Raw genomic sequence first — 15,809 nt, 5'->3', positions numbered from 1 at the left:
ATGCCACATTCAAGATGCCATCTTGGAAGCAGACACCAGGCCCTCACCAGACATCAAATCTGCTTGCACCTCAATCTTGGACTTCCCAGCCTCCACAACTGTGAGAATTAAATTCATATTATTTATTAATTACCCAATCTCAGATATTTTGTTGTAGCAGCATGAACAAAAGAAAAGACACCCCACTAACCACATCAAATTAGCAGAAAGGGCATTTTACTAAAAGTCAGGAATTTGAATTATCTGTTACTTTTGGAAAAGTCATTTAATGTTGCAGAAGATCTAAGCTCCCTTAATATTCCAACATTCAATGACACAAAACAGCCAGAGCTGAAAGCTGGGAGTGTGGAGAGACTGATAGGCAGGCAGGCATAGACACACACACACATACACACATACACACACACACACACACACACACACATATACACACACACTCCAATTTTCCCATAGTCTAACTATAAGAATCGCTTGCTTTGTATACTATTTAGGGGCCACTTTGGTTTCCTCCTAATCTCAAGCCTTTGTTGTAAAGGTAGAAGTAGGTTTGCCCGGGTCTTTGTGAAGTACCACAGATAATCATTAAGGACAGGGAAATGGAACAAAGTTCATTTGGCAACTAGTTTATGCTTTGGCTGCTGAAGGTACCCAAATCATAGGCAAACTCAGTTTCATTGGACTTTTTTTGTTTTGTTTTGTTTTGTTTTGCTTTTCGGCTTTCTTGGTTTTTTTTTTTTTTTTTTTTTTTTTTTGAGACGGAGTTTCGCTCTTGTTACCCAGGCTGGAGTGCAATGGCACGATCTCGGCTCACCGCAACCTCCGCCTCCTGGGTTCAGGCAATTATCCTGCCTCAGCCTCCTGAGTAGCTGGGATGACAGGCACGCGCCACCATGCCCAGCTAATTTCTTGTATTTTTAGTAGAGACGGGGTTTCACCATGTTGACCCGGATGGTCTCGATCTCTTGACCTCGTGATCCACCCGCCTCGGCCTCCCAAAGTGCTGGGATTACAGGCTTGAGCCACCGCGCCCGGCCCTGCTTTCATGGTTTTTAAAAGGGAGAAGCGGGAAGCAAGTTTAGCTGAGATCCAATAAAGAAGAACCGAAACAAGAAAGAGAAGATGGTAAAAAGCAGCACAGAGCATGGGAAGTGGATGGCAGCCCAACCTCTCCAATTTTAGTTGAGGATACCAAAAATACGCATTTCATTGAACCAATATTTATTATGGAGTGCTCACTATGGGCTGGGCAATGGGCAAAACCAAATGTGGGCTCTGTATTCACAGCATCTGCTGGGAATTAGTTTGCTCAAAGTTGTACTAGATGTGGGTTAGCTCAGATCAGACCTCAGGTTTCCAGATCCTAAGTCCAGGCTTATGCCACCATACTGTGGCCTGGTGCACTGCTAGTGAGGACCTTTCAGGGCTAATGGATCCCCAGCAGAATCTGGTTTTCAGATTTCCAAGTTAGAAAACTTCCTTCCTGGGGCAACAAATTAGGATCCTTAACCTGGGGACTAAATTGGCTGTATTTAATTTGCAGAAATACGTGTTTCCAGGTTATGGGTTGGTCTGACAGAAAACAGAAAATAAGGGCATATGTCCAGGGTATTTACATTCACTTTAGTGGCAGAACTTGTCAGAATCCAGCCTATAAAAGAAGTATTTATCAAAGGCTCTCTTTGCTTTTTAAACATTTTTTTAAAAACCCTGTATCTCATCTAGTGTTTTTAAAAATTTGACCTAGCAAGCCCTGGTGTTAATCAATGCTAGAGAAATAAAGGCAGTAGCATGTAAGGGTATTAGCATAAGGATGTTATTGGTTATAGTGGTAAACAACTCATAGAACCAACTGAATGTCCATCTATGGGAAAACGATTGAATAAATCTAGTTACTTTATATTACTAAATATTTTACTGCTACAGTGAGTTAAATGAGTTAAAACTGTATGTGTTGATCAAGAGTGTTGTCCATGATGAATTAATGAGTAAACAAGATAAACTATATATATCTATATCATAATGCAATTTTTGCATAAAATAGGGGGAACCATTATGTCTACAGGAGCATACAAACCCTCATGCTTATAGTAACATAGAAAATTAAAACTGGTTTTTATTTTAGAAAATAACACTCGTTACTTCAGACTAATGGGATTGAAGAATTATGGGGGAAGATGATAGTTTTATGTCTGCGTAAACGTCTGTACAATTTCACTTATATAAAGCAATTCTTATTTTTTAATTGAAAAATCTTATAAAGCTAAATATTTTTTTTAAAAACGAAAAAGCATGCATTAAAAATCAGGAGTCTAGAATAAAAATACCACATTTTTCAGAGGGATGAGGTATGCTTTTATAAAGAGAATGAAATCGCTGGCACTGCCTGCTGACGGGTGGCTCTGCAAGGTAGCCATACTGGCCTTGGCCACTGTCCTCTGGCTCCTGACATCAGGACTTACCTCGATGCAGAGACAGGTGGGCTCTCCTTTCTCTGTGACTGCACATTCCCGGCCAGCTCCACAAAACACATTGGCACAGATCTTGGATTTGCTCCTCAGCTCTTCCTAAAACACACAATCATAAAGGAAACCATGTGAATGAGATGAACTCATCACAGGATGAGCCTGTAGTGAGATTCTCTTTCAGGCTTGGGCTTTACTCTAGAGTCATGGCTCATGGTCTTAAACAGCTAGATGCTGGGTCTTAAACAGCTAGATGCTGCCTTCAACAGCTAGTGGCCTACTCCCAGGCACTGCTTCAGCCCATGATCAGGTACCTCTGAGTCTCTGTTTCTCAAAGAGCAAGAGCTCTTTTCTTGCATGCTTCCTTTCTTCTAAAAATGCTTATTGAGCACCTATGCCAACACTATGCTAAGGGATGGAGATACCAAGGACATACCTTGTCCTCAGGAAGCTCCATGATGCTTAGAGGAAACTCACAAAGAAAGAGACATTTGGAAAACAACACAGGAAGTGCGAGAACAGGGGCACCAGGGAGCTGGAGGGGAGGAGAACGGTGAGAATCAAAGGATATTTTCTGAAGATACTAAGCCTTAACTGATTCTTAAAGAATGTGAGGAGTAAGTCAGGCAGAAGTGGATACATTGTAGAGAACTATGAATATCTGAAGGACCCAAACTTGACTGAGTGGTGTTCAAAGCAATATCATCTCAAAGTGCAAAAGAAGGATGGCTAAACCATTGGAAATGTGGATTTGCTATTTTTGCTATGGACCTATTCAGCTCCTGCCCAAGTCTGCCACTGACTTCAAGATTAAGAGGGCTAAACTGCCTAATAGAATTATCCTCAAATCATTTGCTAGACAGACATTCCTGTTCAGATATGTGCAGCATAACTGACAAGGCAGGGAATGGTCTCAGTGTATGCCACCTGAGAATGTGGGGATAATAATAGGCATTGATCTGTTGATGGCTCATCCCTTCCCTCCCATTCACTAGTGGCAGAAAGCCAGCCCCATCTCATTCACCACTCAGCACAGTAGGTGATGGTTACATGAAGGAGAATGTGATTTCCCCAGCTTCTCACCCTGACTGGCTGAGCAGGCAAAATCAAGAAAGATCTCCCAGCTCAAGGCCACTGGGCCAGCACTGGCTGTGACAAAACCAACAAAGACTACAGGAGGCACGATGCGGTGATGGGGTCATGGGGCTGGCTGTGTAAGGCAGGGATGGAACCCAACAGTTCACCCTCCCGGCCATGTTTACCACATTATGCATAGAACTCACACACACAAGTCTTGTAACAGTACAATTCTTATAGTTGGTGAATGTTTTATATCCAAGATTAGGGCAAAAAAAAAAAAAAAAAAGCAAAAACAAAGTAGAGGCTTTCGAGCTGAGGCGCCGTATCCAATACAGCTGATCGACTGCCACCCAGAGGCTGCTCTGCAAACTCCAGGTTATTATTTTCTGTCCCAAGCCAGCTTGCTGGTCATGCAGGGCTCCCATTTGTCTAGAAGCCGTTCCCATGCTCACATTTCATTGGTTCACATGCTGTTGCTAAACCAGTTCTTTTCTGAATGTTGCTAAGGCGAATTCAAGAAAGCTAGCAGGCGGGGAAGAAAGAGGAAGTAATTCCCAGAAGGCTGTGGGGACTGGAGAGCTGTTGTTTCCTAAACAGGGAGTGGAGGTAAAAATCAAGGATATTCTCCAGGCAGGGCCCTCTTGTGGAAACTGCCTCGAGAACATAAGGCAACACTAAAAAGAAAGAGGAAAAGGTTTTTGCTGACGAGTGGTAAAAAACCTCAGATATGATTACCTTCTCCTCTCCTAAGAAACGGCACTCTATCCAAGGGCTGCAGACAAACATGTACCCCCTGTGGGTGTGTGCCATGAGTTATGGACACACAAATGCATAAAAAAGCAGGCTCAGACACATGCCTGGACTCAAAGACACCCACACACAGCTCCACAGGCAAACACCCACGAACTTCCACTCACTAGTCTATGTCCTAAACTAGTGATTTTCTTTTTTCTTTTTTTTTTTTCCAGACAGAGTTTCGCTCTTGTTACCCAGGCTGGAGTGCAATGGCACGATCTCGGCTCACCGCAACCTCCGCCTCCTGGGTTCAGGCAATTCTCTTGCCTCAGCCTCCTGAGTAGCTGGGATCACAGGCATGCGCCACCATGCCCAGCTAATTTTTTGTATTTTTAGTAGAGACGGGGTTTCACCATGTTGACCAGGATGATCTCAATCTTTTGACCTCGTGATCCACCCGCCTCGGCCTCCCAAAGTGCTGGGATTACAGGCTTGAGCCACTGCGCCCGGCTGATTTTCATTCTTTAAGCCTCACATGTCCTTGTCTATTAACCAGCCCTACCCTGAGGAGATTCAGTGAGATACTTTGGGAAGTACCAACTGTAAAACAAGTTGCCTATGAAAGGTGTTATTCATGGGAATGCCTTATAGAGCTGCTTGCAGAAAAGCCTGGGGCATTTATGGAAACTTCTTTTATCTTACATTGTTGTTTTTCGTAAGTATTAAAAGTAGGTTGAATTCAACCAAGTCATTTTTCAGGAATAGTTCTCAAAAATCCATTTGGAGAAGCAGATACCTTTTGAGTTATAACAACTAATATTTGAATAGTACGGTTAAAATTTACAAAATGTTTTCATATCCATGATTTCATCTTACAGGGAAACCCTACAAGAATAGGTATATTGTTATTAACCCTATTCTATAGATGAGAAAATTGAAGATCAGAAAGGTCAAATAAGTTGCCCAAGGTCCCAAAGCTAGAAATGAGAGGAGCCAAGATTCCAACCCATATCTTCAACCACTGATAACTAAACTCCCATTTATAAATAGCTGGCATCCTGCTAAGTTATTTTTATTATATGTGATTTAAGCTCTTCGATAACTCCCTAAGTTAGACATCATTACTAGCCCCATTTCACAGGTGAGAAAGCTGAGCCTTAACCAGAAAGTGGCAGAGCTAGAAGTCTGCCCAACCAAAGGGAAAGCAGTTTATATTTATTTTCATATCCAGATGACATAACTTAAGGAAATTATCATGGAGGTGTGAATTGCATAATTACCAAGTGTTGGGAGAATGTGCGTAAGAGTGCGTCAGAGATTTAGATTTAAATTACCCACATCCCACCTCTATTCCTTACTTGCTGGTCATGGGCCAGGTGCTCTCTTTAAACCTCAGCTTCCTCATGTGAAAAGTTATAGTACTGATTCTTAGAGGGCTGTTGTGAAGATTAAAGGGGACGGACTGCATGCACAGTGCCTGCCACACCAACTGAAAGTGGCTATTATTACAGTGGGCAATTTATTTTCAGACAGCTTTTCCATTGAGATGCTGTCACTACCACCTTGGGCTATCATGTCCCTGTTTTTCCCTGTCCTCCCTTGTACTGCAGTGATAATATAGAACAAAAGGACTGACTAAATGAAAAAAACAAAAGGCCCATTTGAAGAGCACACAGAGGTGGGGAAGCCACTAGTCACACAACCATTCCCTCTTTGCAGGTGACATGTCTGTCAATAGGTGGCAATCTCTCTCTTTGTCTCGCACAGCCCCGCGCCGCAATGCAGAAGTGCAGTGTTGGCTCCTGCAGCTCCACCCAGCTCTGTCCTCCCAGTGATAAATGGCGCAGGAGGTGGGAGAATAGGGCGGGTGCCCCATAAACAAGGGTAGAGGGATCTACCAACACGAAGGAGGTCTCATCTGCAGCCTCATAGCCCTCCCCAGAGATCTCCATTCACAGGCATGCTTTAATGCAGAAATCAACAATGAGGAAAATTTTCTCCAGCGAGACAGCCTTTGTGCTATTGAAAGCCCTTCTCCAAGTCCTATATTCTCTGGGAGTGGGAGTATCAGGTGCCTCCCTGAGGTGCCTAGAAAGTTCCGTAGGGTGGTGGGTAGTCTCACCCATCTGCTGAGGGACGGATTCTGAGTGGGGAAAAAAGAACACCTTGAGAGGGTTTGAACATGCTCATGGGTTGGAGCAATGGTGGAGAGGGTTGTGGTGAGGAAGAGGGAGATGAAGCAAGGTGGCAGATGGTGGAGGGGAGAGGGATGGCTCTCGATGGCTGATCCAAGGGGCTCTCCACAGAGACTATGGGCAGTGAGAACCTTGTAAGGTTTGGGATTGGGCAGGTAACATGATGGATATGCTTTGGAATGTTTATTTGTGTTGGGTCCTTTCTGAAATCCTGATTCAAAGTGCAGGGCAGCCTGGATGGTGAGGGGTTGGAAGCAGGAAAATTGGCCAGGTTTAAGATTGTAATCTAGTTGGGGATGACAAGGGCCTAGGCCTCAAGGCCAGTGTTAATTTTAGCACCTTCAGCAGAGTGAGGCGCTGCAGATATCTCTGTCCTCACAACCTCTGTGGAGGTCTCTGTATTTTTAGTTCCATGTAACAGATGCAGAGGCATTGGAGAGTCAGAAAAGCTCTGTGATGCATGGAAGCCTGAGAGCTGAGGAGGCCTGATAACTGGTGAGAGCTGAGTCAGGAGCAGAATGAAGGTCAGTCTGACTCCAGAGCCTCAAGGTTCCCTTTTGGGGTACAATCAAGGCAGGGAGCTTTGGGGAGAGGGGACAGTTCCAAGGGCTGGCACAGGGTGAGGTCACGAGCTACAATGCAGTTTGCGAAAATAAAATAGAACTGTTTGTGCTGCGACTGTAACAATTTTAGGAATGAGATCCCAAAGCAGTATGAGGATTTCATGCATAATTGATAACCACATTGGCACAGGGATGTTCTCTAGGAAAATGAGGTTACAGACAGGTTCAATATTACAAAAGTATGAATCTGTAAGTCTAAATGTATCTGTCAGAATGTAATTGATTTGAGTGGGGGTAGAGGGTGTGTTTTGGAAGTGTGGACACTCAGATATATTGATACAAATCAACAAAATATCTGCCTGCAATGGAGAAACATTTGACTTCTAGCCTTCTAGCCTTATCCTTCTGCGTCATCTCCCTGACTGGTCTCCATGTTTTTTTTTTTTGTTTTTTTTTTTTGAGACGGAGTTTCGCTCTTGTTACCCAGGCTGGAGTGCAATGGCACGATCTTGGCTCACCGCAACCTCCGCCTCCTGGGTCCAGGCAATTCTCCTGCCTCAGCCTCCTGAGTGGCTGGGATTACAGGCTCGTGCCACCATGCCCAGCTAATTTTCTGTATTTTTAGTTGAGACGGGGTTTCACCATGTTGACCAGGATGGTCTCGATCTCTTGACCTCGTGATCCACCCGCCTCAGCCTCCCAAAGTGCTGGGATTACAGGCTTGAGCCACCGCGCCCAGCTCCATGTTGTTTTCATTTCATATGTTGCAAGCTGAGCTCTGGAGATTCAGTCTCATGGTGAGTTTTCACATTGCAAACTCCCCTTTGTAGAAGACTGACTGGGAACATTCCTGGCTTTTTGCTAGATAGAAAGTATCTGAGCAACGGTCAGCCACTGAAGGGTAATAATGATTCGTCATGCTTGTACAGCAATTCTGGTTAATCTATAATTTTTACTATCATTTTTGATTCCCAAAATCTTTTAAGATAGGCACGCAAGGGTTACCTCTGAGGCCCTTCCAGATTTAAGGTCTTATGGTGAAAATAAAACTGAGGCTCACAGCTACAGGTGACTGGTCCAACTTCTAACAGTTGTAGAGCTGAGGCTTGGCCCTAGGTCTGCAGACTTTAATCCCAGCCTCTTTCCACTAAACACTACCTCTTTACATATCAAAGCCAGGAAAGGTGTTGTCCTGAATCCAAGGTCTTAAAAAATGGAAATTAATTTTGTGATCAAGAAAGATCCTTTGCAAGTAAATGGAGAAGCAAGTTAATCTGCGAAACCACCAATAGAGGTGATCACGCATCTGTCTCTGAGCCAACCAGAATTAAGTCTGAACATAAAATACACTTTCAATGTTTAAAAAAAGTCTTCTGAAGTAAAAAAATTTTCTGGAAAAACAGTGTGCTTTGGCAGGGAAGGAAACTTCCACGCAAAGTCATAAAACTGTCAGCTTAATATACCATCATCTCACTAACATGAAGTGGGTCGGCTCTGTCTCCTCCATTCTTTTTCTCCTAACAACTCTTAAAAAAAGAACAGCTTTACTTATGCCAAGGTGGAATTTTGGTTCCACTTGCCACTATTCTGCGACAGAGTGGCTTTGTTGACGTGAGAAAGGCTCTCTTTGCTTTGCCAGAATTAGTCATGGAAACTTCACAGGAACACCAGGGCCCCTCAGATATACACAGAGTACCATGGAGCTGGGGACAAAGGAATTCACAGAACTGGGGAGAGCAGGGGGAGGCCTGCAGTGGATGAGATGCTGGTTGCCCAGGCAGCTCTTCTGAAACCCAGTATCGCAGGCCCGAGAAAAGCAGAGAGAAAGCAAAACCACTTCAGGATATTGAAATCTGGCTGGAGTATCTCCTGACCTTGTTCAAGTCTCTCTGATTTTTTTTTTTTTTTTTTCTGAAAAGAAATGTTTTGGTGCATCCTGCCTACGCTATGGAAAGAGGAGAAGGGAGTGGTGATTTCTAGCAGTGGTTCTGATGTGCGTGGCAGGAGGTACTGCATTTGTGCCTTCTGTACTTTAAGTATCCCTTCCTTATATGTGCTCACAATCAGTCCCTCATCTCAAGGTTAATGCACCAGGGCTAGACCCAGGTTTTGTGAGCCTGAAGCTTAAATGGTTTGGGGAGGGCTCTATAAGAAAAAGAATATACGATTGTAAATGCAAATTGGGTACAGGGCCTTGGAAGGGCCCTGGCAAATAAAAGTTCTGAAATCAAAGTTTAATTAGCTTCATGGTAATCCAACTCTCCACTTGCCCTATTATTTTCTTCATAAACAAGATCTTTTCAATAATGGCTTTTGGGCCCTTAGTCTGTTAGACAGAGTCCCATTCAATATTTGATGCACATATGGCTTATCTCACATAGACTCTGAGAGCCTTGCACGCATCAGCTTCCCATGGACCCATGATAGTGTACTGCCTGAGAAAATTCTTAACAAATGGTTTGTATATTAAATGTCATTTGTAGGTACAAAGTTTCGGTTATGCAAGATGAGTAATGGGAGATTAATGTACAGCACATGACAATGACAGTTAATAGTACTGTTTGTATACCTCTAATTTGTTAAGAGGATATATCATAAGTTAAATCTTCTCAACATGCACACACACAAAATGGTAGAGGTAGTGAATATGTTAATTAGCTCGATTATGGTGATCATTTCACAATATACATGAATATTAAAACATTAAAACATTTGTACACCTAAAATATATGCAATTTTTACATGTCAGTGATATCTCGATAAACAAAAATTATTTTTAAATATCATTTGCAGTCTGTTCAGGTTAGTGCAGTAGCCAACAGTGTCACTTAGGATGTTTTTGGGTCAGTATGGCTGGGCTCCATGACACCCAAATAAGAGATGTATCACCCCACGAGGATTAGCTTTAAGATTAAAAAAAAAATCTATTATGATGCTGTCAATCAAGAATTTTCTTTTCTTGTGAGATGGGGGTCTCTCTCTGGTGCCAAGGCTGGAGTGCAGTGGTGTAATCTTGGCTCACTGCAATCTCCATCTCCTGGGTTCAGGTGATTCTCCTGCCTCAGCCTCCAGAGTAGCTGGGATTACAGGTGGACGCCACCATGCCCAGCTAATTTTTGTATTTTTTTTAGTAGAGATGGGGTTTCACCATGTTGGCCAGGCTAATGGCAAAACGAAAAAGAGAATGGTCTCTGATGAGCAAGATGCAAGCTCCATGGCATAAACCCAAAAGGCAGGCTGGGTGTGGTGGCTCACACCTGTCATCCCAGCACTAGGGGAGGCCGAGGTGGGAGGATTACTTCAGCTCAGGAGTTCCAGACCAGCCTGGGCAACATGGCAAAACCCCATCTCTGAAAAAAAAAATAAGAAAATTAGTTGGGTGTGGTGGCAGTGTGTATAGTCCCAGCTACTCAGGAGGCTGAGGTGGGAAGATTCTTTGAGACCAAGATTTTGAGGCTCCAGTGAGCTAGGATCATGCCTCTGTACTCCAGCCTGGGTGGCAGAGTGAGACCCTTCCTCTAAAACAACAACAGCAAAAAACCCAAAAAGGAGCAGAGAATGTGGTTGCCCCACTACAGGAGTCTCTAACCTAGTTGGGATGATGAAACAAGAATACAGGCCAACGCAGTCCTAAGTATTGGGGCGGCCAATTCCAGGAGATGGGACTTCATAGAAGAGATGGGACTTGAGCCGAGCTCTTAAGAAAGGTAGGATCTGGATGGAAAATCTGTATGTTTTTGAGCAGGAGAGTGCTAAGAACAGTTTAACAGTGGCACAAGAAATGGGTGAGGTGGAATTGGGGGCAGAAGGAAATCAGCTAGAAAAGGCCTGGGGTGATGAGAGTTTCATCTACGGAAGTGGTGGCACGGTTACAGAAGGAAGAGATCCAAGAGGAATCTTTACAGAATAACGAGGTCTGGCCACATCCTGAATAGACAGAGGAAAGAGAGAGTCTGGGGAGCTGCCAGATCTTTGGGTTCAAGGGCCTGGAGGGTTGGTGGTGTGTCTCTGTCAGAGATGAAGCCTGAAAAGGATATCCCATGGGGGTGGGGTGGGCAATGAGGAGTCAGTTATTGACATGTGTCTCAAGGGACAGGGAAACATCCCACCAGCAGTTGCCAATATTGGCTAAAGATGCACATCTGGGCATCATCTGTGTAGGGGTTAGAAATGGAGGCAGAGGAACAAATGAGCTCAGGAGGAAAGGGTGAGAGTGGAAGGCTGAGGGTGATTAGGGTGAGGAGGGAAAAGGGGGAGCACAGAGAGCAGGAAGAACAGCCCACAAGGGGTCTCTGTGCAAATCAGAAAAGGCACCTTCCTCTCCAGGGAGATGCAGCACCCAGCCAGGGTACGGAGCTTGGCTAGCAAAGTGCAGCTTGGATTTCAGCCCCTGTCACTTCCTTATGCAGTCAACAGCCTGCACAACGGTATGAGAACTCTGACAGCAAAACAGCCAAGAAAGTAGAGTTGGAACATTCAGAGAACTGGGAGAAAAACCAGGAAGCCTAGAGAGCTCCCAGCAATGGATGATGAATGCCATCATTTGGCAAATGTTTGGATAAAACAGCGCCCCCCACCCCCCCCCCCAAAAAAAAGCTTTTAAACTTCTGTTGAAACCTGAAATAGTAACCCGGAGGGTAGACCAGGCAGAGGCAGTGATGTCCTGTGTAAGAATTAACACAGGAGGACTGAGGTGGGCCCTGGACACATCTCTGCCTCTAACATATGGTGTGACATGGGGCAAGGTGCTTGACCCGTGCCTCAGTTTCCTCAGCTATAAACTGCAGGGGTTATAGATGATGCCTAAGTCCCTTAAATTGTAAGAATTCTATTAATTAGGAAGCTCAGGAATTTACCACTTCAGATGTTCCTGTATACCAAACTTCCACTCTCCCAAGGAAGCTAACCTAAATGCCCAAACTAAAGAAACTGGTTATGTATACAGCCACTTGAGGGTGTTCTAGGGTTTTTACTGGGTTTTGAAAGGGGGATTAAAGTTGGCTCTCATAGTCAAAGGATTCTCATAAACAATGCCTTTTCATTCCCTCCCAGATCAAGGCAGAGGGAATCAGGGAAGCAGTAATGGGACTCCAATTGAGTGGCCTGATTTTGTTCCTAGTGAACTGGCTGGAACCCTCTACTCCCCTAGAATGCTATTAATAAAGTTTTTATTCTACTTGCATTTTTTTTGCAAGGAAAAAAGGGAAGAAAAGAAAGGAGAGAAAGGCTAAAGGAAATTCACATGAGATTCACAATTCTTCATCCTGCCAAGAACCTGTCACTGAAGTATGTCTGGGGTTGCCAGGGCTCATATTTAGTCAGCATTCATGCTCTAATTATTTCCACATGTAGTTCAAGGAAAATGGTTGATCAAAAGTTAAAAAAAAAATTCCACACACCTACATCCCAGTACCTTCAACTAAAAGAAGGGAGAAAGCTCTAGGGCAGCTGTGGGAAAATTCCCAAGACGGGCAGTTTTAGAAGCATCCCCTGCAGTGCCTGACACATCTAGGCAAACATCCCTGCACATTCCCATCCCTCCATCCCAAGCAAGCTCACCTTCTACCTCCTCCAGCTTCCCAAGCCCTGAATCCATTAGGATTCACATTCTTTGGAGTTCTAAGTGGAATGTAGGATTTATTCCCCTGATATTGTGCAAGGCAGACGAGACAGGTATTGCCTAAGAGGTATCTAGTTCTACTCTCCACCCATTTTGCCTTGGGTGCCACTGAATTTAAGTCATCCCTGGGTGGTTCCTGATACCACATACCTGCTGTGAATGGAATCCCCTGTGGCAGAGGGCTTGCATGCTTCCCTGAGCTGGAACAGTCCCCACCATCCCTTCTGTGGCTGCTTTCCATTACTCCAATTTGCACATGATTCCCCCTAAACCTGCAAGCTAAGCCACTGTTCTCCAAGGTGGTCCACATGCCCTGGCACTGAGTTGGATGCCTGACAATGTCATCGACTGCGTTCTACCTGAGCACCTTTAACAAAGTCTTTGGCACATGGCGCAGGGTGTTTTTCCTCTCTCCTGGGTGACTTCATTGTTTATGTAGCTAGCCTCAAGATCCTTGGGCTCCTCGTCTCGAGCAACCCTCCACTTCTTAGGGACCCTGGCTACTAATGGCTTTGGGAAGTGTCTGTGAGCAGAGCAGGTAACCACAGTGGAAGAGCAGGTAACCACAGTGGACTAAAATAAAACAAAGGCTCCAGGGCTCCCAAGGCTCTATGTTTTGAAATGAGAACTCATTAGCCTTTGAAAATGTCAGCATGATGAGGAATTGCTAGATGCTTCTTTAACCTTCAGATGGGCAGGGAATGTCCCACAAGACCAGCTAAAAAAATAATGTCACCATCTGGGAAGTCTGATTTGTCTGACTTGCCCAAATTCTTCCTGTCCTTCAAGGCTTGGCCCAAGTTACTTTCAATTGGTATGAATCCCCTCTTCCTTCTCTGAACTTCGATTCCTCTTTGTATGAAGTCATTTTGTTCACAAAAAAAAAAAAAAAAGAAAAAAAAAAAGAAAATTGAACTAATTGTGTGGATTTTGTCTTTCTGGTTGACCTAAAGGCTTCTAGAGGACAAAGATTATGTTTGTTAGTCCTTTTATAGGACCTAGCATACTATCTCATGACACTTGATTAATCTTTGTTGAAAGCAAAAAAGGGTGGACTGAACCACACTGCCTGGGAGACTTGGGATAGGGACAGGAGGAACGCGCCTGTGCCAACTTCTTTCCTGAGGCTGCTCCCTCCCAGGACTAGTCTTTTTTGAGGAAATAGCCTAAAGACCCTGCCCTCCTCCACCAGGCCGTAACTATTCAGTCTCGAATTTCACTAGAGATTGTCTTAGGCCCACAGAAAGACACTGAAGTGTGTGTGTGTGCACATGCATGTGCATGCACCTGTGTGTTAAGGAGGTAGACAGGAGAGCAACAGGGGACTAAAATGGCTTTCAGTCATTTCCTCTGTCCACAGTTAACATACACCCTAACTGAGACATGCTGAGAGAATCAGAACTTAGTGAAAAGGAAGGTATGTTAATGGGAATGTGGGGTACCTCAGAGCAAAGCAAAACTGGGTGAGACATCTGAGTATAGGGTAGGGGCAGACAAAGAGCTGCCTGATACCTTGGGGGCCTATACTAGGCAGAGTAGAGATGGAGAGAAGCAAGTGAGAAGAAGGCAGGAGAAATTGTAGAAATGGGCTTATTATCCAAGGCTGTTGCTTTGTGTCAACTCTTCTCAGAAACGCTGCCCCTACACTGTCCTCTGAGGTAGAGGGAGGGAGGCTGGTCAACCTTCCTATACCAGGAAAAAAGCTTCTTGCCTTGCTCTACCCCTCCTCCACTCCCAGAATGTTCTGGGGATCTCTAACCATTGGCTCATCCACTAGGCTGACCTTGCAGTGGGCTGTTATACACTGAAACATGAGTTGCCAGGGGATGGAAAGACCTTAGCTATGCCCAGGTGGTTTATTTCCCCTCGGATTGGGCACATTAAAAGGCACTGTGATGCCCAACCAAGAGGTGAGACCATCTGACAGAATGGTGGAGGCTGGGGGGACAGTAGGCACGTCAGGGTTGACTGGAACAAAATGGAGCTGGGAGACCCAGCATAGCAGAGCAGCACAAGCCTCCACTTTAAAAACAGGGACAGGCCAGGCGCAGTGGCTCACACCTGTAATCCCATCACTTTGGGAGGTACAGGCAGGTGGATCACTTGAGGCCAGAAGTTTGAGACCAGCCTGGCCAACATGGTGAAACACCCCTCTCCATTAAAAATACAAAAATTAGCTGTGTGTGGTGATGTGCACCTGTAATTCCAGCTACTTGGGGGGCTAAGGCATGAGAATTGCCTGAACCGGGAAGGCAGAGGCTGTAATGAGCCTAGATCTCACCACTGCACTCCAGCCTGGGTGACAGAGTGAGACTCTGTCTACAAAAATCAAAAAACAAAACAGGGACAAAGTCCTGGGAATCTCTGGGGGTAATGTGGCTACAAAGCAGTTAAGATTTTAGCATCCTGGCAATTACTCTCTAGTCCAAGGATGCAGACAGGGTTAAAACCCAGCAAGAAACTCCAAGCTAAATGAAGTCTCCATATGTGTGGCTCAGTAGGGTTCTAGGAGAAGCAGACAGATGTAATTAGAAGTTCTCAGACATTGTGTTGCCACAGCAACTGCTGGCCAGGAGAAAAGTCAGGGAAACCTGGAGTCCGAGGAATACAGTCTTCCAAAGAAATGCCAGTGGTGTTCATCATGCTTGGGCTTAATGGCTGGCTCCTCCAGCTTGCCCACCCCCAAGCCCTCGAAGACCCTCTCTCTCAAATTCCTCCTTATCCCCATTCCCACCCCTGGAGCAATTCCAAATGCAAATCAAGGGCTCACTTCAGAGAGCATCCAAAGGAGGAATGAGGAATTTTCAGAGGAGAGTTTGTGCTGAAGAGACAGTTCTTCCGGCAATCTCTGGTCCCTGGTGCTTTCTGGAGCAGAGTAAGGATCAGTCCAGGAGGCTGCAAGTTTAATGTATGCATTGCTCTGGAGCACCTCTGAGTGTGGCCTTCAGCCATATATTTTATCATCCAAATGGTGACATTTGAGAGTTAAAGGAAACCTTTTAAATAGACACACTTGGACAACAGGCCAAACTGTGTCACGAGGTCACCTTAATTACTAGGCTGCCTATGGGATGGGAAAAATTGTGGTTTTTATTTTAGAGAGTGAGGATGCTAACCTGGTATCTATGGGTCCCCAGAAACCCAGCCATAAATT

General features: G+C 44.7%; 1 protein-coding gene across 2 annotated transcripts in view; it reads right to left on the bottom strand.

Moving 5' to 3' along the window:
• Positions 1-15,809, bottom strand: part of FSTL1 (follistatin like 1) — a 55,922-nt gene that overhangs the window by 17,939 nt on the left and 22,174 nt on the right. For both annotated transcript variants that reach the window (XM_003935403.3, XM_010345931.3), the window contains one exon: positions 2,460-2,564. In XM_003935403.3, coding sequence (XP_003935452.1) covers positions 2,460-2,564 — 105 coding nt within the window. The remainder of the gene's footprint in view (positions 1-2,459; positions 2,565-15,809) is intronic.

The sequence above is a fragment of the Saimiri boliviensis genome, chromosome 8 (assembly GCF_048565385.1).
Source record: "Saimiri boliviensis isolate mSaiBol1 chromosome 8, mSaiBol1.pri, whole genome shotgun sequence".
In the NCBI taxonomy this organism is placed as follows: Eukaryota; Metazoa; Chordata; class Mammalia; order Primates; family Cebidae; genus Saimiri; species Saimiri boliviensis.
The sequence above is the reverse complement of the archived record's forward strand: the minus strand, read 5'-3'. Positions and strand labels throughout refer to the sequence as shown.